At 48.5% G+C, this 27445-nt stretch overlaps 1 protein-coding gene across 1 annotated transcript in view; it reads left to right on the plus strand.

The window, feature by feature from the left end:
- PITX2 (paired like homeodomain 2) overlaps positions 1 to 4390 on the plus strand; it is a 15222-nt gene extending 10832 nt beyond the window's left edge. Inside the window, exon 6 of the mRNA XM_063336219.1 lies at positions 3783 to 4390. Coding sequence (XP_063192289.1) covers positions 3783 to 4390 — 608 coding nt within the window. The remainder of the gene's footprint in view (positions 1 to 3782) is intronic.
- The last annotated feature ends 23055 nt before the right edge of the window (positions 4391 to 27445 follow it).

Here is a 27445-nt window from a genome sequence, read left to right on the forward strand (position 1 = left end):
GCCAAGCTGCACAGTGGTAACTGGTCTGCAGTGATTGACTGATCGTTGACACTGGATCTCGTTCTCTGGAAACACAGGGCAGTACTTTTTATTGCAATACAAATAAATACCGGCATTTTTCACTTAAAAAAAAAAAAAAAAACCGAGGAGAAGAAAATTCCCCCGCTAGAGAAACGCGGGGCTTGGACACGCTGCCCTCGGTGCGGCGGGATCCCTTTATTCCCCCGCGCAGCCCCGAGAAAATGGATTATTTGACATCGCCGGCCTCGAGAATTACCAGCCACAGAGTTGCTGTATCTCGAGCATAAATTTCTCCCGCTGTGAAGGAAGCTTTTATTACATTAAAGAAGAGGGGGGTGGGAAAAAGAGAAAAGCCAGTTTGCAAACAAACCGCTCCTGTTCAAAATAATCTGTCCCCTTTGCCGCCCCCTGCGCTCACCTTCTCCCGTCGGCGGGGAGATCCTTCGTGTAATATTACATTTCTATTTCCCAATCCCCCTTTTCAGGCAGGAGGAGAAACAAAGAGCAGCCCAAATCACCGCAGCCCCGCGGAGCGCGGGGGTTGAGAGGTTAGCCCCCGGTTTCCTGCGACTTCGTGCTGCAACACGTCGTTGAAGGGAAAGGTCGCGCCCCCCCGTGTTTTGTTTTAAATAATATCGACCCATTCATTCTCAACCTGCTTGTTCCTGAAATTATACGGGATTATAACTTCGCCGGACAATTGAAACAAATCAAGATGAATTGCTGCTCGGCCCTCCCCATCGCCTCACACCCCGGGCGGGCAAAGGAGGGGCTGGCGGGAGAGGGGGGAGCGGCGGCCAGGACCTGGCGGGAATACCGATATGCGAAGAAACTCCGCAGGCGCGTAAAATGGCGAGGGGGGCAGGGAGGAATCTCGCCGCGCTGAGGGACGAGCTTGCCATTTGCGCGCTCCTTGCGCGCTTCTGTGCCGTCGGGAGGAGCCGGGGGTGGGCGAGGGCTCCTCGAGCGCGCAAATTGCGCGCTCGCGGAGTCCTCGCCCACCCCCGGGCTCCCGCGGAGGGGGGGGTCTTGTCTCCCTCCTCCCCGGGGGTTGGACGGGGAGAGGAGCAGAGAAGAGGGGGAGAGGGGAGAGGTCAGCATCCTGCGCTTTCCCACAGGGACCCGAAACCGGTGTCCCCCCCCGTGTTCCCATTTGCGGAGACCCCAGCCCCCACTTTTTTCCCCTCTCATTTTTCTTGTATTTTTTTACCATCTAATATTTTTATTTTTTACCCCCTCCCCCCTTTTTTTTTGTTTTAGTATTTTGGTTTGGTTTTGGTTTTGCTTTTTTTTTAACCCGTTTTTCTGTTTTCCTCTCTGTGTTCTTGCCAGGGGGTCGGTGTAGCGAGAGAACCTCCGTGCTTGGGGCAGGGGGGGGGGGGGCCGGGGGGGAAGGAGGGAGGCCCCCCTTCCCCCCCGGCGTGCCCGGCCTCGCCACCGCCCCGACCCAACGCCGCTCCCCTCGGTTTTTCCGCACCGTGTCAACACCTCACCCGGGTGAGTGCCAGGGGCTTCCAAAAATGTCCCCTTCCTCCTCCTTCTCCTCCTCCTCCTCGCTGGGCTGCGGGCGGAAGGTCTGGGGGCGACGCCGGCGAGGGACTGGCAGCCCGGGACCCCCCCCTCGGGGCTCGGGAAGCCGGAGAAAACGCGGGTGCTTTTCTGCCCAAACCCTCTCGGCGGGACGGGCTTGGAAATCAGCGAGCGGATCGCTCCGGGTATCGGCACGGTATTTTACACGCTCTTTTCGGCTCTCGTTTCTTCTCGGTGGCATTGGTTATTTATAGTCCTCTCTTTTTTTATATATATATAAGCGTCCGTGTATATATTTAGAATACGTGTGCGCGTGGAGAAAGAATATATATAAAATGTATAGTATACGCATATGCGTTTCGAAGAATAATATATACCGTTTCCGGACCAAAAAAATACTGGATCAGAGCTTTCCACTCTACTGTGTAATGGTTCAAACGATGAAAAATCAACGTGACCGCTCAGAAAGGACATAAATCACTCCGAGTGTAATCTGAATTTCTCTTTCTCCCCTAGCTGAAGCCTTGAGGGTCATCATTTTTCTGCGCCACTTGACCAAAGATATAATGTTTTGATTAGGTCGTAAATCAAAATCTTGGGTCGTGTTTTTTCTTTTTCTGGGTTGTTTCTTTTTTTTTTTTTTTTTTCGCCGGGAGTTTTCCTTCCCCTTATCGGCGGTGGCAGCGTGAACCTGGAACAATGGAGGCCGTAGAGAGCGGGGGGGGAAGTCACAACGAAATGGGGAATTTGCAAAATATCTATTTGGAGAAGCTTGGCGGGGAGAGGGGTTAAACAACGGGCTCGCACCCCGTTAGCCCCCCCCGGCCCTGGGAAAGGCCGCTCCGAGCCGCCCGCTGCGCGGCCCCCCGCGCCGGGCGTGCGAGCGGGCAGCGCCGTCTGTTTCCCAATCCACATCCCAATCCACATCCCAATCCACAATCCCGCCGGCCCCGGCCCGCGCAGCCCCCGCCACCCCCCGGGCTGCGACCGAGAGCGGGCCCCTTCCAGGCGGGGGGCGCGGGGTCCCTCGGCGGCCCAGGACGCCCTCCCCCCCGGCTGCGTTCGGGGCCGTGTCCCGGCTCGGCTCCGCTCTTTTGTTCCCGGAGGGTGCCTTCCCGCACTTTGAACCCCGGCGGCGTGCGCAGGGCCCTAGCAGCCGGATCGGCGCGCCCGAAAAGGTCAAAATTAAACGTAAATATCGGTATCTCTCCTTCGGGTTATTTTCTGTGCGCTTCCCTCTCTCCGCGTTGTTGTTATGTACGTCTGCGCTCATCCGCCTGTGCCTTCCTAAAATACCCAGATACAGATCTCTACATACCTGTACATTTGTTTATACCTATAAAATAAAAGAACCTTTCTTATTTTTTTCCCCCCTTAAGAGATTCATTAGCGTTTTTGGAGGGAAATAACTTCTTTGGGAAAATCGTTGGCATCTGAGCCCGGGGAAGTTGTTTTTTTTTTTTTACCGAAAGCCGTTTTGCCGCTCTGCGGGGCGGGCGCGCAGGCACCGGCGGGGCAGGTTTGCAGCCCCCGGCCTGTAGCGCAGCGCGGGTGCGGAGGGGGCTGCGGAGGGGTGTGTGGGGCGGGTGTGCCGGTGGGGAGGGGGGTCGCACACCCCGGTTCGAGCCGAGGAGAGAGGGCAGGGGAGCGGCTCACGGCGCGCTGGCGCTAATACCTACGCGTTTTCGAGAAATATAATTTACCTTGCTAAATGCCTGCTTTGGTACGCGTGTTATACATGTGTACGTCTCAATATTATGCACCCGATGGACCGTAACAGTCAATAATCCGGGAACTAGGAAGGATTTACACCTTGGGAGCTCCATACAATGCCGGATTAATTGATCGCTAAATCTGAAGTTTTCTAAATGCGAGCCCTTTTTTTTGGTATTAATTTCTCCAGTCGCCTGCATCATCTTCTCAGGAAAGAGAAGAGAGGAAATAAAAGAAACCCGCACTTTCACATTTTTTAGCGGCGAGGTCTTTTTTTTAATAAAAAAGGGTCTTTGAGGGTGTTTTCGCGTGCTCGGCTGCCGCTTGTGCCGGGAAGAGCCGCGGGGCTGGAGCCAGCACAGCCCAGCCAATGCTCCGCGCCCCTGCGCAGAGGCGCAGGGACCTCCGCGCTGCCCGCCCGGGGAGCCGGGGCTCTGCCGGTGCCGGATGGATTTCCCCCGGTTGATCGGTGGTTTGGGGGCCCAGAGGGGCTTGTTTTCTCATTTTCTGCCCTGCAGCTGCGACGCCTTCCCCTCCGCCCCCCCGGCCTACCCCGAAGGCGGAGGGCTGCGACGGGGTGGCCGGGGGCTGCGCGGGTCGCGGGAGAGCAAACGCTGCCGTCGCCAAAGCGGGAACGGCGCCGGCCCTGCCTTCTCGGAGGGCGGGCTTGTGCCTGCCCGGGGGGGGCCACCGGCCCGACCCCCGCCCCGTGACCCCGCACGGCCGCCACCGGCCCGTGCCCGGCACCGCCTGCGGCGCAGCCCGACCATGGCGGCGTGCGAGCGGCGACCTCACGGGCTACGGCCCCACGGGAGGACGGCAGCGTGACCGAGATGGGGGACAGGTCACCTCCCGCCTCGGGAAGAGCTTGGGCCTGAGCCCACACGGGGCAGGTAAAGCCCTGCGCGGCTGCGGCTCTGCACGGCGAGGTCGCCGGGGGCTCCGGGCGGACCCGGCCCCAGCGCCAGCCCCGCGGGCCAGCCGCCGGCGGGAGCACGGGGTGGAGGCGACCGACCGCCAGCCCAAAACCGGGAGAAAAAAAAAAAGAAAGAAAAAAAAGAAGCCACAAAGCCCCCAGCAGCCCACCCGGGAGCAGGAGCCCGCGGGTGCCTCGCTCCGGCAGTGAAGAAGAGCCGGGAGCCCTTCGGCCTCAGCCCCCTGCCCGGGCGGCGGGTCACGGCGCTGGGGAAGGAGCCGAGCGAGCCCCGTGTGTGAGTGTGTGTGTGAGTGGGAGTGTGGGAGAGACCCGTCTCCGGCCCAGCCGGGCTCCCCACCGAGTTGAGTTGCAGCGGGGAAACGTCTCAGATTTACGCCCGCATATATATATATATATATGCACACGTACATATGTATACACGCACCCACGCATATATATTACACACACATACATATTAAACGGATATACACACACGGAGTGCTGTGCGGGCTGTGCTGTGCAGCCGCTGCCCGCAGATGAGCGGGATGCTCCGGCGGCTGCAGCCCCGCACGGCCACGCAGGGGCTGGCCACGCACAGACCGCATCGGTGAAGCACACGCCTGAGCTGTGGGGCGGGGGGGGCGTGATCGCCTTCCACTCTCTCCATCCGTCTGACCTTTTTTATAGGGTTTTCCCCCCACCTCCTCGCTGCCAAGCCGCATCCCGCGGCTCCCCGGGGGCTGCGGGGCCGCCGGGCGCTGCGGGCCCCGGGCGTTCTGCCCACCGGCAAGCCCGGCCCGCGTTGAACATTAACCGGCTGGAGCGGCCCCGCGGTGCAATGCGCTCCGTATAAAAATGAATCATCTCCCAGGTTGTAGTAAAACGTCCTGTAAAGTCCCCTATAAATCTTGGTATGCACTTAGTGCTCCCGGCTTCACGTCTTACCGTTGCTACGGAGCGTTTCCCATCCTCTCCTCTCCCCCCCTTTTCCCTCCCCCGAAATCCCGCCGGCCGTCTGCGGTCCTAACCCCGGTCCCGCATGCCCCGGGGTGGGGTGTGGGCAGCCGCGGGGGGGGCGTGGGATGCGGCTTCTCCCCCGGGAGGAGAGCCGGGCCCCGCGGGGCCACCCCCGAGGTGCCGGCGGACGTAGCCGTCGGGGGCGCTGGGGCTGCCCCGCTCCCTCCAAACTGCGGGGAGGGAGAGAAACAAGCGGGACAGACACAGACCTTGGCCCTCCGGGGCGGCCTGGCTCTCCCCGCCATCCCCCCCCACCCCGGGGCCAGCTAAGGTGGGGCAGCTGGCAGATGTCCCTGCTGCTCCCGCCCTCCGAGGGGGTATGTGTGTGATAAGAAGAGATACTCATATATGGCAACAAGGTCCCATAAAACTCGGCAAGGCTCCCTCTTGCAAATTCGTTACGTGTTTTTCTCCGGATTAAAGTGAAAAAGGAAGAGTGTTTAATCTGAAGGGAGCGCAGCGCTGCGCAGCCTCCGTGGGTAGGCACGGGCAAGGATCGATGAGCGTGCAGCGATCAATGCAGCCCACAGTTTAAATCCACGACGGAGATTTACGCAGTTGGAAAGGAACCCGAGGAACAAGCCCCTCGCCTGCTGGGTGTGTATGTGGAGAAATGGCAGCGCTCGGACAAACACGAGGGTGGAGCCGGGCTCATCACTTGATGTATATATTTAGTGTGGTGGTAGTTCCACTGGCTCACGGGGGACTACTTCCATGCTTAAAGTTATTCACATGCTTGAGTGATTTGCTGGATTGTGGCCATATGTAAAGCAATAAATATAAGTGGCTACTTCTGTGCAAATAAGAGATCCAGAGGTCTCGCAAGTAATTTTCCAGCAGATCCAGACCTCGTACTGTTAAGATAAAAGTGAAGAGAACTCTTTTCTTTCACTCAATTAAAAAAAAACCACACCAACAATTAAGGTCACCGGGACAATACAAGCATAAAGGAGCATAAAGCCTTTCCTTTATGAAAATCCTTGCCGGGCACTTTTAAGGCTGTATTATCTGGAGAGGAGCAGGAATCTACAAGCCCTGTACCTAGGCAGTTGTTTTCAGCCTCCCAACATGGAATTGTTGTGCCCGCTTTGGTGGATGCAGAGCTAAGGAACGAAGCGATTTCTTGCCAGGCTGGAGGACGGCATGTTGGTGTGAGAGTGGGTCCCAGCCCATTTGGTGCTCCTTTGAAGTCAGTGGAGCCTGAGCTGGCAGCGCTGAGTGTGAGGGGAGTTCCCAAAGCAAGCAGAAACTCTCCCTAAGAGGTTCGGGGCGGTTGAATTCCCATGATTTCTCCAGGGAAGGTCATGCGTGCTTCCCACTCCTCAGCCGGGACAGGAAGAGCAGTGGAGACAGAGGTGGCTCTTCTGCCCTTTCTCCTCTATCTGCAGAGCCAAAGTCTCTGGCAATTCACATTTTTTTAGTGCAAAGTAAAACAGAGTTTGATTAAAATAATAATATCCAGCTTTTGGCAATGCTTCCTATAAATTCATGGCTTTAGCCTGGACTGTCTCATGGCCAGACTGTAAATTTTCGCGTTCTAACTCCCTGTGACAAATCTCTAGCCCCAGTCATTGTTATTTCCTTCAGCTTTCACATCCTGCTGGCAAAAACCTCCAACTCTGGTATTCTTCCCCCAAAACAGAAATTCCTACCACAAGGGCCATTGCCCTGAGAAGATTTTTTAATAAACATGTTTGGAAAATGAAAACAAGACACATAAAAGATATGAATATGAGTTACATCAAATGAAGACTTGGAAGCGGTTTCAAGTAGTATTACAAATAGGAAATAGCTTTCCAGAGATAAAAATACTCCATGGGTTTTGTTAACACCAACATGCAGCCCGGCTTTATTCTCATGGTTTATTTGGATGTTAAGGGACACCTTTGTCCTACTTGATGTACTTGTAACTGCTGGCTGAGCCAGGGGGTCAGGGACTTTAGCTTGTAATCAGTGGGTGACCGGCAACATCCCTGACAAATAATGTCAGTGTGACACGATCAGGGCGACAGCCATTCTCACATGTCAACAGCTACAGCTCAGCAAGCCCAAGCAAAGGACGTGGGGAGGGACATTTCGTAGCACAGGTCATTTTTATAAGTTCTGGTCTGTGCACCTGAGACACTGTTTAAAACTTCAGCCCCTGACACAGAGCAGGGAAAATGGCTCCCACTGACAGGGGTGACTTGGTTGGTTTTTTGGGTTTTTTTGATTTTGTTTTTTTCTCAGCAAAAAGGGATATTAATTACGCTGAGAGGCAGCCTCATTGCTGACTTACTGACAGTTGTAGGCTCTCAGCATCTTATAGGGTGTTTCCTTTTAATTGTCTAGGGCGCAGGGAATGTTGCATTTTTCTGCCTTCTTAACAAAAAGGCTTCTGAAACTGGAGCGCGGCTCTAACAATTCTCTCCGTGACAATGGAGTACTTAATTCTTGCGATGGCCAGGCACTGCCATTTGAGACCACTCAAATCCCCTCTGGTAGAACTGGCAATTCTGGGGACATAAATAACACAGCATTGTTTACATGGCAATAGTATGGGCCTACACTGGTCAGCGTAGTGTTTTCCTCCTTGCGCGTGGAAGGAGCAGAAGCTGTGATGCGCTTGTCAATCCAACAGGGCATGTATGCATATGCTTATAGCCCATCGGCTTCCAAGGTAAAATTAGCCCATGCTCATCTTGAACTGGAGCAGGAATGGAGTGTGTGCCCTGCAGGCCAGGCTGAATCAGGACCAGGCTCCATGGCTGGAGAGAAAAGACCGGGAACAATTTCCCTTCTTATGGCCTTAGACAAGCTCATTTCATCTCACACGGCTGGGCGAGGAGAATAACTGGGCAGGTTGCACTGTGCCTGGAAAAAAAAAATTCCCAACCAGAAAATACTTAATCTCCTGCCACCAAAATCGATCAGCTGTTTGGGACCAGGGTGTGTCTGATGTTTAGGGAAATGGATGAATTAAAATTGGAGTAGACTCTCCAAAGGAGCTCAGTGAAGGCTTTTCATGGGGTAAGGAAGAGAACCTGCAGCCCAGGCTATGAAGACCATGTTGACCCTGTCTGGAGGGTGTGGGCATGAGCTGACACCAACGCAGCCACACATTAGAAACACGTTGTATTAGAAATCACAGAGGCGGTTCCCTTACTTTTCTCTTCTGGCTGGAGAAGAAAAGATGAAGGAGCTTGAGAAGAAGAAAAGAGATCTTATTCCTGCTTCTTGTGAGATTCCTTCTGCAGAGGTTGTCACAAGAAGAAACCTTTGTTGAATACAATGCCACTGAAGCCAACATGTGGTCACATTAAGAAAGGCCTATGTGCTGTCTAGATCAACTCGGGGGTGGTACGTTATAGGGGTGATAATTCTGAATCTCATTCTGTGGTGATGATATCCAAACAATTATGTTTTACTGATTTATTTTAATGGCAGGCTTTCCCTTTCTTAAAAAAATCTAGTTGAAATAAGTTTGCAGAGGGAAAACGGGACAGCTAAATTGGTAATATTAATGTAGTTTCTCTAATGGCAATGCTGATTCTCATAATTTATTCTTTGTTATTCTTCATGGCATCTGATTAATTCCACCGCAAAATTCAGTTTACACATAGCAGTAAGCAGAGCACGTGGAGTGTTGTGGGCAGAATGCCCACCCTGGCTACCCCAGAGGATTATGAATGCCAGGCTGTTACGAAGAGAACTGCAGAGCCGTAAGAAGAAACCCGCTGGTCCTCTCCTGCCGCTCTTTCCATCGGAGGGAACTGTGGGGTGCTTTCCTTTGAGAAGATACCTGCTCGAGGAGTTGTCCTCAGCGCAGGGGGGTCCCCCAGCGGGGCAAAGAAAAGCCTCGCTCTGGACGTTAGGAGGTGCCTGATTTGAGGCTGCAAACGTGGACTTTAGCCAAATGAGAGAAAAGAATAAAATCACAAAAAGCAGTTATTGATATCCTGGCAAGAAATTCAAGACTGCATCTGACACTCATCTATGCATAATGCTATAGTCCAACACTACTTAATTCTTAAGGGCATGACATTAGATATGTAATCCTGTCTCTGTGGCCTGTCTGATTAAAATGCTGTCATGCAATCTAGTTTAGTAACTGGTGCTGGACATGCTTACAGTGCCCCAAGGGGCTCTTGATGTTTCAGACTGTAGCTGAGAGACTCCTGTGAGAGCTGCTGTGCACTGGAGACACTGTACTAACCCGTCTTTCAGCTGCTTCCCGCTCTCCTGTTTGGGTCCCCCTCCCAAACAGGACCTCTCTTTCCTCTGAAAGTGAATTCTTCTGTCCCAACTCCCTCTGTGAGCAAACAGTAAAACCCCACGGGAGCTGGGGGCTGAGTCAGGTTTGAGTCCCTTGCACCAAGAGGATGAGATGGTTGCTGGACACTATGCATGTGAGTGCAGAACGACCCTGTGCCTTTATCACAGAGGGTCAGACAGACACGCCATGTCTCCTGGACCCATTTGCATGCAAGGCGCTCAGCCATGGTGCTACTGGCCCATCCTGCAAAGTGGCAGCTCCTAAAGCTGAGCCTAGATAAATAGGCATCAAATTGGCAGTGAACCTGCTGAACTCAGCGAAACGCAGGACACCAGGGCTAGTTCACGTTTCAGGCGCACGGACAAGGCCAAGCCATTGAGACTGCGTTTAACCTGATGGATCTGGGATGCTTCCAGGCCTTCAGATCCAGGTGCATATCCCGGCCATATAGTTTGGTATAATGACTTAAGCAGTCAAAACCATGTTGAATAGTCATATCTATTCAGTCATGGGAAGGAAACCAGGCATGCAAGCAAGATAGGAGGGAACCACAATGTGTTATCATCAGGTCCTTGGTGTGTTCGAGAAGAGACAAGCACCTGGAAAGCACCGCATAGTTCATGTGCCATGCAGGCTTGGTTCAGAGGTACTTTGTCGGGTACCACTTTCACCTGCTCTTACCTGAAATAGAGCAACAATTGTTTCACATGTGGTATGAAGATAAAAGCATGTTGCTGGTTGTGAAATGCTCAGCTAACTTGGTGAGGAAGATAATTTCGGTAGACGGACAGCAAACTAAATCCTTAAACTCTGTCTACCTAGCAATGGGCACTTATTGGGCATAATGCACCCATTTATTTTTGTAAATTATTTTTTTTTGGCATACATAAGATTAGCGGTTCCAACTCCAGGCCTTTTAATCAGGTGAAGAGCATAATCTTCATAAAAGTCTCTAGAGACAAAGTGGCTTGTTGGCATATAAACTGGAAATAGCCTGCCTCCATTAAGCGCCACAAAAGGTTTCAATCAAAAAGGCAAGCGCAGCTACAGGAGAAGCTGACTCAGAATGAAGCAGCCACCTCACTGCAACATCGTTAAGGAAAGACTTTAATAGGCTGGGACAGATTTGTAATAATTAATACAACTTGCTTATTATCTGAGACAAGGCATCTACAGCATATAGCATGTCTCTGCGTGAAATTGTAGACTTATTTGCACAAGTGTGGGCTGATTACATTACATGTAAGTAGCGGGGTGAAGCAGGACATTTGGTCCAAATACACGTAAATAGAGTACATAATAGTTTAGAGAAAGTCATGTCATGGGTGATTTATACCTCCCTGCTTTGTCAAATCATGTTGACCAGGTTAGACCTTTTCGTTTCGTCTCCCCAGGGAAAAGAGCATAGCATTTTAGGGACTCGTCTCCAGAAAGAAAGTGCCACGGTGGTAGAGATGCCAGCTTTTCGTTTTCCCAGTGGGTGGTCTGCTGTGAAATCCCCAAAAGACGAAGGATCTAGAGCTAGCCAGGGCCTCCCTTAAGCTGAGGCGTTTAAGAGATTTTTATGTGTAATTTAAGATGTTTGCTGAGAAATAGAGACTCCAATTTAACTATTTGCAGCTTATGATTTTTCCATTAGAAAATCTTAAGGAACCATCAGCACATTCCATATTTGACTGACCACAAAATCACAATTTTTTCCCTCAAATCTATTGCCCCACAGCAGCGTCCTTTGTTCTTCTCCTCTCTCATTTGGCGTGCACTTACTTGGAAATTGTCGGAGAAGACACTCGACCACTGTTATTCACACCAAGCAATATGCGCCTCTAAAAAGATTGCCACTAGCTTATTCTGGGGGCTGGGTGGACTGACAGCCCTGCTTAATGTTTAATACAACTCCCCCAAATACCCAAAGGTTTCGCCCAGCCCTTTCGGTGCAGACCCCCCCTCTTTAACACCCTGGGAGCTCAAACTGAAGAGAAAATGAGCAGCACACAGCACTCTTCCGCGTAAACCTCCCAGTCATCCCAAAGATGTTGGAGCTGCAATGCAATAGGCAATTGCAACTACATCTAATCGTCTCCCTTATTTAAGTGTTATATTTTTTGCAGGAAATATGTAACTTTTGTTTGACAGTGCAACAGGGTGGTCCTCTTTAAGTAGTCGAAAGAACCTGGAGCCAGTTTCCCCTCCTGCTCCCCCTGCCCCCCCCCCAGTAAGCTCTTTTTAAGGAAGTAGATGTGTGAAAGAGCAGCAGACAAGATAGAGACCGGAGCCAGATGTTCCTCCAAGAGCTGCCTCCTGACTGGGATAGAAACCCAGCTGTTCGCTGACTCAGGGGCATTCCAGGCAGAAAGCTCTGGGATTTGCCGTGTGTGTGCGAGAGAAAGGCACAGCCTGCACTCCCCTGCGCCGACTCTTCCCAGCTTGCAGATGGAGGGGGGAGGCGTGTGCTTGGCTGGGAAAAGGATGCTGCGAGGATGGCGAGTGTGTGCTGAACAACCCTTTCCGGAGAAAGCCTCAGCTCCCAAAATCATGCCAATGAGGTAGGTAGGCGCATTTCTCCTGGGACCTATATTAAGAAATCCTGCTCTGTGAAGTGAACTGCTGCCTTAAATAGTCTGGGCATTTGTATAATTTATAGGAAGAATGCCGAGGAAATGGCTCTGTTATGGATGTGCTGTAGGCTGACAGCTTGCGCCTGGCTTTTAAAATATATTGGATATTTCTGGGCATATTTACAAACATCTCCTAGTTAGGATAATAAGCCACTTGGCCAAAGTCAACATAAGCTGCAGCACACATTATATCCCCGACCAAACCATACCTTCTATCCAAAAATCATGGTTCAGCCTCAGAAAAACCTCCCCACTCCAACCTGTGTTTAATGCCATTCATTCTGGGGGAAGACAGAGTTTCCCTGCACCATTGGTCCATAGGTTGCAGCCCCCAACTGAGGGTCTGGCAGGATGCGGCTCTACGGGCTGTACGGATTGCTTGCTCGGAGATGTCTCCCAATAACATGCCATGAAGAAGGAAGAAAAGCCCATCTTTAGGGTTGTTTTTGTTTTATACTTTCCCAACGTTCAGGAACAGGTGCCACACATGTAAACGCCATGCTAAATGGACATCTGAGGGTCTCGCATATAAATTCTGGAGAGGTGTGCCCGTTTCTCAGGACTCTGAAGGTGTGCATGGCAAGCCTCTGTACTCTGTACCCGTTCTTATTCACAGTGTATTTCATTGTGAGACACAGCCAGTGACAATTATCCACACTGGGAAGACTAGGGCAGGCTGTGGCTCTTCGCTGCCGAGCAGACATGTCATTCAGCTGCATCTAAATTACCTCCTCAGGCACAGAGGTCTCGGCAGGCTGTGAACCACCTGGGTTATCTGTCCTCTGCCACTTCAGGCTGGATGTGCAGGTTAGAGGGAGAGAGCTTGGCATGCAGTCATGCCTGTGGCTTTGTTTTGGGAGGCTCAGCAGGGCTGTGTTGCTTGTGAGCCTGGCCTTCCTTGGAGCTGGCCACCTGGCCCCTGGCGGTCCCCAACCCCTGGGACGACACACACTGCCAAGCCGGGGCTGTGAGTTCGGGTGGCTGAGGTCCAGCACCGTAGGCAGAGGAAAACCTTGGCAGCTCCGCGGGCTCACTTTCACTTACGGCCAGGATTAGGAGCACGTCTCGTCCTCCTTGATAAAGCCCAGCATGGGAGCGGGTTTGACCTGCTCCTAAGCCAAGTGTGGCTCAGCAGCCAAAGCCTGGCCAGCTCTGCTTCACACTGCTGCACCCCACATCTTCACGGTTTTGAGGTTTGCCTCCAAAAACCTGACTGTAAAGTGGCAGTGCTGGGGATGCTAAGTCACAGCTTCAGCTCCTGGATAGGAAGAGCCGCAGAAGTGAAGTACTGGAGAAGGGGGCATTATTGCTCCTCTGACTGCACCGAGACCCCCTCTGGGAAAACAGCATATTAGTATTTTATAGTGCTTTTAATTGGTAGTGTTACTTGCTAGCTTTGCAATACAATAATCCCAAGGAAGACGGGTTCGCATTCAGCTAAGCACTGCAAGCTAGCACAAGGTGAGAAATTCCCTGCTCAGAAAGGCTGCCATTTAAATAGATAAGGCAAATTGTAGGAGGAGAAACAGAGCTAGAGAAAAGTGAAAAGACTTGCTCAAGGTCACATGGCAGATCAGTGCCAGATCAGCAAAACAGTCTGGTTGTCTGAACTGCCAGTCTGCTGTCCTGTGAAATCTTTGGAAAAAAGTCTTTAATAGCTGTAGCTGTCCTTGTGCCCATAGTGACCCTGTGCAAATAATATCTCAGAACTCAAATTCTGGCATCCCAGAAATGAGAATTCCATATTTTGTGCACTCGGCGTATGATCCCCTAAGGTGGCTAATGTGAAAGCGGAATGGTTTGTTGGATCGGTCATTTATTTTTAAAATTTAACTTTTGGAACGCATAGTTATACTGAAGTCTATTTTTCTTCCATGGTCAGAGGAACATGCTGGTGACCATAATCTTGGCTAAAATATAGGATAAGGAACTCTTCGTCCTTCCCCCCCATGTGCTATTTTGAGTTGGCATGTGTTTACAGAGATAACATTTGATGTCATAGTTGCCACATTTGACAGAGAAAAGCCTGAGAGAACCATTAACTATAGGACGAGTCAGCAATCTAAGGCATCTTTGTCCTTTGCTAAATGATTAGCTCAAAGCAATGATTCTTCTGAAGTTTCCACCCCAAGAAAATCCTACAAACAAACACTCTAATAGCTATTATAAAATAAAGAATCCTTTATACATAACAGAATTTTACAACTGTGCAAAATCAACTCATCTTTATTGCCTACAAGAAAGAATATTTATTTGTCATTCATTTCTAAATGCATTATAGCAACATTAACTAGTTTGTTAGTGTTTTGTATTTGTAATGTATTGAAATGTATTATAAATAATATAGATTTGAAAGCATCAGCGAATGAAAGAATAGAAACTAGAGACAAATAGGAGTCTGGATGCCAGATTTCTTTTTCTGCTCCAGCACTTGGTCGCTTTGTAACCCTGGGTATATCACTTAACCTCCCCACCTCATCGCATCTGTATTCAAAAGGCAATGATGACTTCTAATTCACAGAAAGATGTTTCTCCTTCTCCATAGACCCAGGTCCTTAATCCTCCCTGCGATCTCCTTGTGAAAATTTTGGAAGAAGTTTTTTATCTCAATGAATCCAGGTAATCCCTAATGAGTTGTGAAACCTACAGGATCATATTATTCAGTATTTTAAATGTTGCTGCCAAATATAAGAGTTGTGTGGGAACTATGTTTGTGGGATGCTGCTGGTCATAGCTGCTTTGAAGACCCTTGAAGGGAAGATGATACTGCCCCAGACCACATCTTAGATGCCTCCAAGCAAGCAGAGGAGACACTGATAATTTTGCCTGCAGCTCAGTTGGTTTCTGGACTGTAAAACTCCCTCACCGTAGCTGTAAGAAGGGGAAGATGGGAACAGGATAGGGACAGCTTAATTTGTCTCTGTAGGGGAGGGGAAAACAGTGCACAGGAGGTCCTTTGGATAATGGGATCTGAGCAGCTGAGGGAAGATCCCACGCTGAAACATATTTAACTTCACTGCTAATGGGTTAAGAAGACCGAGCTTATTTTTAACACACTACTTGTGAAACATTCTTCCTTTTCCTTGAAGAAGTACTTTGGCAAAAGGTGTGGCACAGATGCCTGTAATAGTAAACGCTGTTACTGGGAAACATGGCACTACATTGCATCCATAAGAATGTAAAGTTTCCTTTTGTAAAAGACTATTTTAGGCCCTTAAAATTTTTCAATACTTTCCATCATACCAAAAACATCCATGAAGGATGTCTATCCTTGGTCGATGATTTATTTATCTTTTGGTTAAAGATTCAGCAGAAATGTCTCAGCCAGTATTTCCAAGGATAATTAAATTAATCTGTTGTTTGGCTCATTTTCTAAAGGGAGAAAAACACCTCCATCTTGCTGCAGAGAACTGGCTTGTATGTGCTTAGGAGCAGGGATGTGAATTTGCTGACAGGGTTACTCTGATGTCAGGAATATGCCCTTTGCTTTGCTACCTAATGTCAGCCAAATTTGTGAAACTCTAGTTTGGACACACTCTGGAGAGACTTGTCAGAGCTGGGCAGCTAAATTCTCTGCAGATTACATGTGCTGTAGCTCTCATCAGACCACGGCTGCTGTAGGAAGCACGCATCCATGCGTTACAGAGCCAAAACAGTGCAGTACATCCCAGCTGGTTCCCCATGATGATGGCAAGGTGGGGGCTGCTGCTTGCTTCACTTTCTGGAACCACCCAGAAACCACTTTCTGTAACCACCAGGGTCTGTCAAACAGACCTGCAGGCTGCGCTTTTGAACCCCAGCTACCCAGCCCAGGCTCCACTGGGCCGGGCAGGCTTGTCCTCGGCCAGCTTGGAAGACCTTGAGGGGGGTTTGTGGCCAAGTGGTGGCCGAAATCACCTCTTTCTGTAAAGCAGAACTTGCCAAAAGAATTAAGTCAGCCAGGCCAGACTGAAATTTAGGGAGGGCTGAGCGCTTTCTCCATAGAGATGATAGAGAGCTAAGCATTGCTTGAGTCAGAAGGGCATGCCTAGCTGAAGACCATGAAAGACAGCACAGACAAGGGCATTAGAAAGAGCTGCAATGGGTTGTATCCCTTCTAGAGTTTGTAAGCATAAGCAGAGGGCAATCGGCATGGACAAGGAAGGCAACAACAGCGGTTGTGGTTGGAGTTCTTCATTGGCATGGGGAAGAGCATGCCAGGGGGAAGCAGCACAGCCTGAGTGGCTGGGCCCTGCTGCCGGCATCACCTCTGCCATGGCCGTGCAAAGCCAGGTGGCTACTGCTTCCACCCAGGAAGGGCTCAGGGCTGAGGTGTCAGCAGCTGGCAAGGAAGTGGGGCTGTCACCCTCAGACAGACTGGGAGTGACATGCCTCTGTCCCCAGGATTTTGCACAGAGGAACTCAGTTCTGGCCCATCCCATTTTCTCTGCCCTCCATCTGGCGAAATGGGTTGTATCTTTGTCTTCTTATCCCAGGAGAGGAAAACGGTGGTTTGCTACACAGCTGAGAAGCCTCAAGCTTCATGTGTGGGGCCAGGGGGCCAAAGAGCAGTACTGGTGTGCAGCCTTCAGCTCCCGGGACAGTGCCTACATGATCGGGACTGGCAGCACTTTAGACTTCCACAGGGCACGTACATGTCACGGTGATGTCCCCAGCCCACGGTTGGGTCAGGACCTTGCTGTGTAAAATTCCCCACACCTAGCATGGAGCTGCAGTAGGCGCTGGGATGGAGACCTGGGGGCACACAGTGGCTCTGCCGCAAGTCATCATCGGCAGTTAGTAGCTTGTATCTATAGATGAGCGGTTTTACGCCTATGCATGGAGATCGTGACTTCTTGTTACGATAGCTGGAGAAGGGAGGTGTGGGAAGCTGGAGTTTGAGGAGGCTTTTAACCAGTGCCACCCAGATCCTGATGCGAGAGAGGAGGCGGCTATCACAAATGTTGGCTCTAAGGGAACACTGAACCGTACATTTTTTCTGCAAAATCCTTTATTCAAACCCCATTTAGTCCAATGGAAATAGTTGCTAGCCATGTTACAGGTAAATAATGCCAGTGGGATTTGTATCATGTAACGGTGAGTAACTGAAGAATAAGAGTGTCACCTCTAAGGTATAGTAGTTTTCTGGAAACTTCTTGACTTTAGTCTCTCTGTGCTCGTTTCACCATGTTAAAAATGAAGGCAATACTTTTTATGTTTTTCCTCCCCAGGAAAGTTTCATTTGCCTTCTAGCCACACGAAAACAGAGACAGGAACAAAAGAAAAAAAAAGGGAAAATAAAATAAGCAAAAAGAATTAGATTTTTTTTTCTTAAAATCTTTGAACATTTTAAAAACCAAACATTTTTCACAAAAAAAGCACTCACATCTGTTATTTATAAAATTCCATTTTTATGTGATTTTAAATTTTTTTTTTACTGGCTCCCATTCAGATACCAACAAAACAAATCAGGCACAAGTATTACATGTTGTACCAGTAAGTGCTGGAGTCCCTGAAAGAATATAGCAGCGATTATTTTTTTTCTAAAGATTTGGCAAGGGACGTGTGTTTGGAGGAGGGATAGAAAGAAGCGAGGTAGCTTGAGAACAAAGAGAAGGGTGATTAATAGAGTACAACCCTCTTTATCTTCTTTGTCTCCAGATACCAAAAATATTCAGGTGAGTAAAGAAAATGGCAAGTAAGCATTACATCCCTGATGAGAACCTCAGTCAAATGAAACAGACTTTCAGATAAATCCATTTTCTTCTTCAGATGAATATATTCAAAAAGGCACAAGCTTGTCAGCTTGGGCACTAGACTTATTTTTAAACATTTATCTAGTCAGCATGCCAAGCTCCTAGATATGCTCATAAGCAAAATTCTTAAGCCCAGTGCTTTATAACTGCAGAATGGCGCTGTCGTCTTTCTTGGGAAACGCATTATTTCGGCCGGGTTTGCACAGAGAAGCTGTGTCGCTTCAACCACTTGGGCATAAGAGCACCAGCACAACCTTTCCCCTCTCCCCCGTGTCGTGACTGCTATTATACCAACATAAAGACCCCATACCGATATTATTATTCCTTGCCAGGAAAAGAAATGAATTGCAAGCACCTTCCTGCCACTGTAAGTGAATTGATACCAGGAGCTGTAGAGGCAGTTAAAAGACCCCCCTCATGCTTCCCCCCCCTCCTCCCCCCGCCAGTCTCCCGCACAACCGACACAGTTAGACTTGTACAAAATCTACCATACAGCAGGCTTTCATGGACCAGGAGTCTTTACCCTTTTTTAATCCATTTAGATTAACAGCAGTGCACTGCTAATTCACATGGCAAAGGGCAAAGGGGTTTTTGCAAGGCACAACTTTTTCTTGTAGCAAAAATAGATGAAACCCACTTTCCTCCAAAGAATTGATTACTGGATGCCTTTGTGGGTTTTGTACAGCACTCTGGTCATGTGAACTAGGTGTAGTTTGGTGAATGTGAAAGCTTAACCCCCCTTCCTCCAACCATACGTGTGGAAGGAAAGAATTTGTATTTAAGATTGTAAAAAATACAACAGCTGTGTATTATTTTTTTTTTATACATAACATTTTTGGTTTTACATGTAATACCAAGCATTTTAAAATAACAGAAACACAGAGCTCTCTGAAGTTTTCAAAAAATGTCGGTCGTGCTAACAACCTCAATCTCCAGTAAACTGGTAACACATTTCAATGTGAAACAAATATAGTCATAAGTTTGTTTTGTTAAGGGCTAACCTTGTGCTGTTAACATTGCTGCTAGTCCAAAGGAGCCTTGGTCAGTAAAGAAGTTTCTTGTGAGATGGACAACTAAATATTGTGGATTTATTAAATATTAAAGGATTACGTGCCCTTTACGTATATAACTTGTTTGGATTGGGTTTTTTGGCCACTCAAGGACTTTCACTAATAGAAATCTAGCAGTTCAGAATCCAGGCTATTGCTGCTGCCCCAGTTGAGCTAAGCTGCTAAAGCAATTTTTAGATTCGACATGGTCTCTGATGTACCATCTAGCATTTGGTTACATCAGTACTATTTGACCTAATGCAATAAAGATAGGTGCTGTAATAATTCTAAGAGAAGAGAACTATATATACATATATATACACACACAGTGGCAGGTGTCACCAGAAATGATCATAAACCGGAGGGGAGGCACATGAAGGCAATTTGTACTCATGTTCATTTAAATTTTTAAAATCTCCTTTAGTATTCAGAATTTTATTTCTGGAAATTTTCTCAAAGCAGTGGGAGATCCCTCAGCAATTAAATGAAGATGCAAATATTTAAAAAATCCTAACACTGGGCATAAGTATATGAACTAGTCAGTGACATTATTCACGTAGTTAAAGTTCGGCTTGTCCTTCAGTTCTTTGCTGAAAGAACCAAAAAGATTTTTTCCTTGCTTGCTCAGCAAAGAAATCACATTGGTGTTAAAAAAAAGGCTTTCTGTATGAACTGGTTATTAGTCACATTCTGTCGGTCTGTCAGATTTCGCTTCCTCCTTGCCTGACGCCACATCTACTGAATCTCCATTCACCTGTAGAGTAAGGCAAATAGAATAAACCAGGGCCTGATTTTTCTTGTATAAAGTATTACCACAAGATCTCAGTCTGGAAACAAAAATAAAAAAGCTGGTGGATTAGTAGAGATTAAAACTACAAAAAGTTATTTTCTCCCACTATTCAGTCAAATTTGAGGGTAGCCTTAAATCTGCACTCGCTTGCGCTTGCCATTCTTTTAAAATCTTCCAGTGAAAACTGAGATTTGATTTTCTTGACAGTAAAATGTCAGCAGCAGTATAAGAGAGGCTGTTCTTCCAGACCATGATGGAGACGAAGATTGTACGGCCTTTCTTTTCCTCTTCCCTTCCTCGGGCTCTGTTTCATTTTCTTACCCTGTGATAAATGGCACTTAGATCCAGGCGGATCCTGCTGTATCGCAAGCACGGCTTCTTTAAGCATAACATGGTGCTCTCTGTACCAGCGTGCAGCCGGAGCCTGGGGTGGTGCAGAGTGCATACCTCCATCCAGCCTCCTGAAATGCAGCGAGGGTATGGGCGTAAGCTGTCCTCTGTGTACGTCAGATCTGGAAAGTAAAAGCTGATTTTTGTTTGTATAAAGCATAGAGCCAACATGGTCACCAAACATAACTGTGCTGATAATTTCTGCTAATAACAATAACTTCGGGCTAATACGTATCGTGGGGGGTAGTGATGTTATCTTGCTTACTAACATGTAGACCTTTTCAGCTCCTGTCCTGCAAATTATATCACACAGTTGGTGCTCCATAGAGAGACGGCTCCTCTTTAGTGGACCAGATGGCAGGTTTAGGGCTTTTAAAGGCTGTATCCAAAACCCACCAGAGCAAACAGACTCGGTCATTTTGCATCCGGCGACTCTTTGCTGAGCGCATGAAACAAAGAGCTAGCTTCTGCGCTCACATAGATGCACAAAGCTGATCATTTCAGCTTTGTGAGGAGGGATTAATTCCTGGTGGCTGTGTCTCGCCTCGGGGACAGGGGTACTCCTTATTACTGCACCTCATGGAGGTCGCTATGGTTCCCTCCAAGCTCACAGACCCCCTTTCCCACCTCCAGACCAGGCAGGGGGCAAAGCAGAGCGATTGCATTCCCACATTTCATCCCAACGCAGAGTCAAGATATAGCTGAGGCAGACAGCAGGACCCAGGAGCTAAGCGCTACTCAGGGTCAGACTGCATAAACACAGTCAGTATTAAATCTGTATTATTTGCTTTCGCTGCAGTGCCTCGGGTCTCTGAGAACCTTACTGTGCCAGGCACTGTACAAGTCCAGAACAAACTTACCCCGATATAGACTTTGAATAAGGACAGTATTGAATCAAGACAGATTTAGAACACAGCCTTTAAAGATATCATTAAAAATATTTTATACCCTGATTTTTTTGAGAAACCCCCCTTCCCTTTCCCCTTTAGAGGGGAGACCTTGTCAGGTACTACATAAATGTTTACAGAAAGGTGTTTATGACTCAACATTAAATAATGGTTTAAGATGGAAATGTTGACAGAGCCTGAGTGCTAGCAATGCTTCTAAGAATCTCGATGCATCTGGGAATTTATTTCCTTTTACAGCCTATGATAAAAAAGAGAATAGCTCTACCTGTGTTTTAAAATACAAGCAAAACTTCCCATCAAGGGCCAACCAAAATGATCTGTAATCCCTGAAAAAAAAGAATCCCTGAAAACAGGGACAAAACCTCTACTATAGATGTTTCAGCAGCAAAAACAACATAAAAAATCATCTCCATATGTCACATAGATGCCTTTTTCTGTTTACATCTCATTGTTTCAGAAATCGTGATTTTTATCTAGTGCTGTCTTTTCATTTTTCCGTTCCCCTTGTTTGTCTTTTTATCTTAAAATGTGTATTTGCTTCAGAAAAGCCTTCTTAATTTTGACCCACTGGTGGCCCGGCTAAGCGCTGAGCTAATATTGACTAATATTTTAAAATAAATTGCTCCCTCTAGTGAGATCGCAGCAGTACTGATGTCTAGCAGATGTGACTGAAAACTGCGTGTGTGTGTTTTTCCGTACCACTCGATTAAGCAGTTGGCTCATCATGGATTTGATTCTGCGCTCTTTACTCAGACAAAACTCCAGATGATCTCAAGAGGAGACTTGCCTGAGCAAGGAGTGCATGATAAGGCCTTCTACATTTAAGATAATATTATTTACAAAGGCTTATGCCTCCTACACCATTAAAACCTTCCCTTAAACAACGCGCCAATTAACTAGCAGACCTTTGGAGAAGCATGCTAGCTAGAAGAATGCTAAAGCCTTTGCTCTGAATAGGTTTCATACAAACAATACTGTTATCACCGTCTCCTTCATTTCTTTCAGCTCAAGATGTTTGAAAAAAAAATTAAAAAAAAATCCAATTAAAGGTAGACTTCACTCCAAACATGAGCTGGGTGCTTCAGGATGTCCCCCTACATCTAGCAGCCTTTAAAGTAAAAAAATATTAATATTGTATATTTTGTGGTGTCTTCAAAAGGCTCCTGAGCAAAAAGACATTAAAAAGGAACAGCATTAGCGTTCTTTTCAGCACCTTCTACCATTTTGGCATGGTAGTATCAGAAATAAAGCACCCATTTCATAAGGAAATGGGTGCCCTTTCTCTTTTTAGTTAATAGACCTACTCTGGGAACACTTGGGAATAATTCCTAGGGAGGCAAGGAACAGGGTGCTGGGATGCATCTCTGCTAATTCGTGTGAGCTACTCATCAGCAGTGTTACCCTGAAGCTGGCTATGCAGTCACTGCAAGTGCTGCAGACACCTCCTCCCTCCCCGAGCATCCAGGCCAGGCGGAGGCCATAGCCAGAGGAGGCCATTGCCTGGCTGTCCTCCCCTCCCAGCACAGGTGGGCGGCAGCTCTCCAAGCAAAACCATGCCAGCGGTGAGGTGGAAAACCCATAAGTGGTGTCTCGTTATCAGCCATCCCGCTCTCTGCTCCCCACAGTCTGCCGGGCAGGGCAGGGGCCGCTGCTGGTGGAGGGCTTGAGGCCATGCTGCCGGCGTGGCTGGCAGGGGACCTGCCACCTGTCCCCACCTCCGGGAGTGGGTCTGGGGGGCTCTCGGCAGAGGTCACCCGCTAGCACAGCCGACCCCATGCCGAGCCCGGCAGCGCTGCGAAGCCATGCTGGCTGCCGCAGGGTGATTTCATTAGCGGCGCAGCCTGATTTCATTAGTGGGATGATTGGATTACCATCCGATGAGTGGCTGTAACGAGAGGGGCCCCGGCCCTCCCTCGTGCGCCAGCGGCATGAGGGACGCGACCTGCTGGGGTTTGGGTGCTGCCCAGCCTCACGCAGGGGGAAAGGGGCACTGCAGACCAGGCAGTATGGCGCCAGGGCCTTTCTTTCTCCCTCCCAACGCCCTGCCTGCCACTTGGAGTAGACATAAACGCTTGGTAGGCTCCCGGCCCCTTGAGAGTGGTCTCCCTCACGATGGCGGCCTCAGGACATGTTGTGCCGGGAGGGGCCACCCCCTCTCATCCCCAAGCACCGCCGCCATCCAACACCGTGGTGAGGAGGCAGAGAGCACTGTCGGTGACCCTGCCAGGGAGAGCCCACAAGAGGAGCTGAGGCGGCTGCACCTCTGGGGGTTGTGAAGGGACCTTGCTACCCAGCGGCTGGTGTGAGATGAAGCCAGCAGGCCGCCATGCTGCACGAGGGCCCAACTCAGCTGTGGCCCAGAGCCCAGCGGCAGGGCCGAGCCCCCGTCCGTGCTCTCAAGGAGAAGCTTTTTACTTTAAAAGAGAAAAACGGCAGCTTGACTGGTGTGAGATAAATATCTGGAAGAGGCCTCGAACCCTCAGACTGCGTAAGAGCAAGGCCACCCCACTGGAGGACGTTGGTGTGAGGGGAAGAGGGAAACATGCCCAAATACAGGGACCTTGTGCTCCAAACCCTTGTTTCTGTCAGGGCCAACTCTGCCCCACCACTGGGCACAAGGCTTTGGTCACCATAGCCCATGGAAAGTCAGCTGCGCAAGGGAGGCCCATCCCTCTGGTGGCTTCTCCTCCCGGCCTGCCTGCCCGGCTGCCCGAGGGAAAGGGGCAGCCTGTGCCAGCCGCCATCTTCCAGGTGCTGAGGGGACAGGTGCCCTGCCTGGGGACACCATTCCCTGGCCTGGCTCTTGCTCTCCAGCCTCCCTTTTTAATGCTGTGAAAAGTGTCACTGAACCACTGAGGCTACAGACACAGCCATGACCGTGAGGCTGTGTCCGTTTTCTGTAAGCAAAGCTTGACTGGCCAGAACGCTTCTCCGGAGGTCTGAGCAGACCCGTGTCTGCAGGAAAGCAGCCACGACAGGAAGCAGTGGATGACTCGTTCTTCTGAAAATGAAGTAATGACTTAAAGGCAGGTGCTAAGGTTTCTTAAACAAATATTTCCTAACTTCTTTTCAGTGAGGAATAAAAGAACATATGACTCCCCAAAGCAATGGATTAAAGAAAGCAAACACAAGCCCATTTTGGAAATGTTGAGGGCTTTGTTGCGGGCTACCGGCAGGCCTGAGGGGAAGACCTGCCTCTGAGGAGAAGCGGCTGGGCAGCACTGGCCCTGCCGTTCCCTGCCCCACCTCCGGCAGCCAGAGCTCCTTCCCGACTGCAGCCTGGCTCCTGCCATGGCCCCACAGCATTTTGCTGAACGCAGCGAGTTACCTGGCGTGATCATGGGCAAACGCTCGTTTCCACAACCCCTCAAAGCACAAGCATGTGTGTTCATAAAGGAAGTCAAGTTTGCAAGGAGAGGTAGTATCTTTCTAATGCCTCAGTTGCTATAGGTTAAGAAAGCTAACAAATACCTGGCTCAGCATGGTGTAAGGGAGTTTATGGGCGTTTATAGTTTCTGCAAACTACACATGCCTATTTTTGCTAGGAAGCTTTTTTTTTTTTTAAAGTTGCAAACAACTGCTTGCAGTAAAATAGTCATCGTGCCAGAGTCCAGCGCGCCTGCTGCGTACAGGTGTGCATGCAAGCTTGTCATGATTGTCCTGAGTTCTCAGGGTTTGGCTTCTTGCTCCTTTGGAGCACTGCCCACTGCTTTTTGAAACCTAGCTTGTATTTTCAGCAATTTCTGGTGACTCAAATGGTTAAATGTAATCTTCAAAAGTCTTCAAAGATGTCTAAGGCAACTTTGTTTTTCTTTTTAAGGTGTATTACAACCAGTTAAGGAAGTGTTTCCGTAAGCATGCACGCTGTGCTAAAGCAGATGTAATTAAATGTAATGGCTATCAACTGTCACTAGAGGCTGCTCTTAATACACTGTGGAGAAATAAAAATAGGGAAAAACTGCACTGCGCGTCCTCCACCTCTCATAAAGATTTTTTTTCTTTCTTTTACAAGAGGAAAAGCTCATCACAATGATGCATCTGCGTTGTTATCCTATTTATTTCCATTACTAAACCATTAGTTTAGCAATAAAATTATTCTAGCTATTACAACCCTGTGAGATTAGGCAATGCATGGACAAACCACATTTCCCAGGACACCAATACTCATTTTTTTCCGGTGCACACAGAAAATAGATCAAAAATTTTGAGTTGCATTTTAAGAAGTATTTGAGCAATAGCTCCTAATTATAATAGGAAGTTTATGTTTTACTTTAAGATATGTTTTTGGAGTATTATACTGCTTGCTGTTTTCTGTCCTTAATCGTCCCCATCTGATTTGTCTTTGACAGGTTGCATTCATCTCAAGGAGTCCTAGCTAAAATAACAAAAATCCCTTCAATAAATTGCAAAAAGCTCTTAAATATTTTGTGCAGAACAGTTAACATCTAAAACAGCTGTGTTTAAATAAACAAAGCACAGGCTGTTTGTGTCACTAGGACATGTGCGTCAACCTGCTTTGGCAACTTAACTGCCTCTCTGTTTCCATCTTCATTTGGACAGCCCAGAAGGTACACCAAAAACGTCTTTTTCCTGAGTAGACCCACCCATCCATTAGATCAGAATGAGCAGTTTGTTTCGGCCAGATGAGGTGTTCTCCATTCTTTCAAAATGCAAAGATGGCCAAATATTTCTTGCCTTGCTCTGTTGTCTTCACGACGTGCATCTGCAGACATGAGTAGGGGGCGTGGGGAGCAGTCTGGTCTGGCTGGGGTGCAGAGCAGAGGGCACTGTATCGGCATGTTAGCTTAGCATCATGCCTGCATGAACGACATCCTTTGTCCTGGCCCTGACTTTTCCGACTGGGCCACTCTAGTGCCAGCTAAGACATGCTGTTTGGCATCTTACCTGATTTCCTCCTCCTGCACTCTGATCTTAGTGGTGTCTGACTTTCCCTTCGGTTGTGTTGTTTCAATGCTAATTAGGCATTATTGGCTCTGCTGGCTGTTCCGTTTTTGTAATAAGTGGTGACTGACTCAATGTTCATTAGAACCAGTCCCTGCTTGCATCAGCCTTTCTCAAATTGTGCAATTGTGTGCTTCTGTTTTGTGGCTAGGGCGATACCTGAGGGTGTAGTTTGCTCCAGTTCACCTCCTAGTTTGTGCTGGTTCACTTTCGTGCCTGGAGCTTGTCTTTCCTCTGTTGCAGTCTGGCCATGGAGCTCAGCAGCCCCTATGTGAAGCCAACAGTCATGTTATTTCGGGGCATTTGCTGGGGGAGCACATTTTTGTTTGTTTGTTTTTCTCATGAACTAGGGAGGAGGGGAGTGAGTCTGTGCAGCTTGAATGAAGCTTTGTTTTCTGCTGAGGAAATGAAAAGCTGAAATCTTGTCTCGCCTGACACAGAAAGGTTCCCTTTCACAGGACTGAAACTTTTGGTTTGGAGTCCTTGAGGTGGTAAAGTAAAAGAAGGGCTGCATTTACAAGAGCACTGGAGAGGAATGCCCCTTATGTGCAGCGGTTGGAGACCTTGTGCAGGAGGTGGAGGAGTTGGTGAATTATTGTTTCTGCTGGAGCAAATTTTAAACCACATGTCTGCCCTTTCAAACTAGCACTCAAACCACTGTACTATGAAATGGTGCTCCGCTACATTTCTAATTACTTAGGGCCTTTTAATGCAGATCGCAGATTATTACCAGCCTCTGTTGAAGACGTCCATTTTTACTTGAAGTAATAACAAAACATAAGGGCCTGGCAATCCTGTGTTCTTAGATGCTAATGTGAGGCATCAAACTAGAAAGTTACTAATTTGCTTTTAATCCTGGCCATTATTTAAGTACCACAGGAGAATTTAGAAGACCAGGCCCCATATATAGTAATGTGGAAGAGTTCACGTGCATTTCTGTGGAGAGGGCAGAACTAAGCCTTGATCTGTTTGCTTTCTGTGCAAGTCTTTCAGCCCAAGAAAAAGGGGGGGGCGATGACTTTTCATCAGTGATTTTGTAACTTCAGGTCCATAGTGTTTTCTCCAGCTGAAGCTGCTTAATGAACCTGGGTGGGCTGTAATTTCAGTTTGCTGAAAGTGAATATTTGCTAAAATAAATGAATCAAATCATGTTTTGGCTGCCCACCAGACACCTGGAAAACCTGCTTCTTAGACTGCCATAGCAACTCTTCTGTGTCATAAGAACTTGACCTATGGCTTAACACCTTTTTTGCCATAATGTCGCACAACTTTTGCTCTGGCTAATAGCTATGTTGACTACCCTCCATTTAGGCTCTTTGAGAAAGACATAAAAAATACCCCCGGGTTGCAGACCTGCTACAAGTATGAGCTCTGTAGCCCTGTGGTATGCAGTTCCTGGTTGGAGAGGCTTCTTCCTCAACCTGTGGTGCATGAATGCATTTGACAGCAGGCAATACAGCATGGGAAATCTGGAACGGCAGAATTTCATGAGCTGTGTTTGGGCTTGCACTCCTTGGAAGAAACCATATCAGTGACCAGTT

Source organism: Chroicocephalus ridibundus, chromosome 5, assembly GCF_963924245.1.
Source record: "Chroicocephalus ridibundus chromosome 5, bChrRid1.1, whole genome shotgun sequence".
In the NCBI taxonomy this organism is placed as follows: domain Eukaryota; kingdom Metazoa; phylum Chordata; class Aves; order Charadriiformes; family Laridae; genus Chroicocephalus; species Chroicocephalus ridibundus.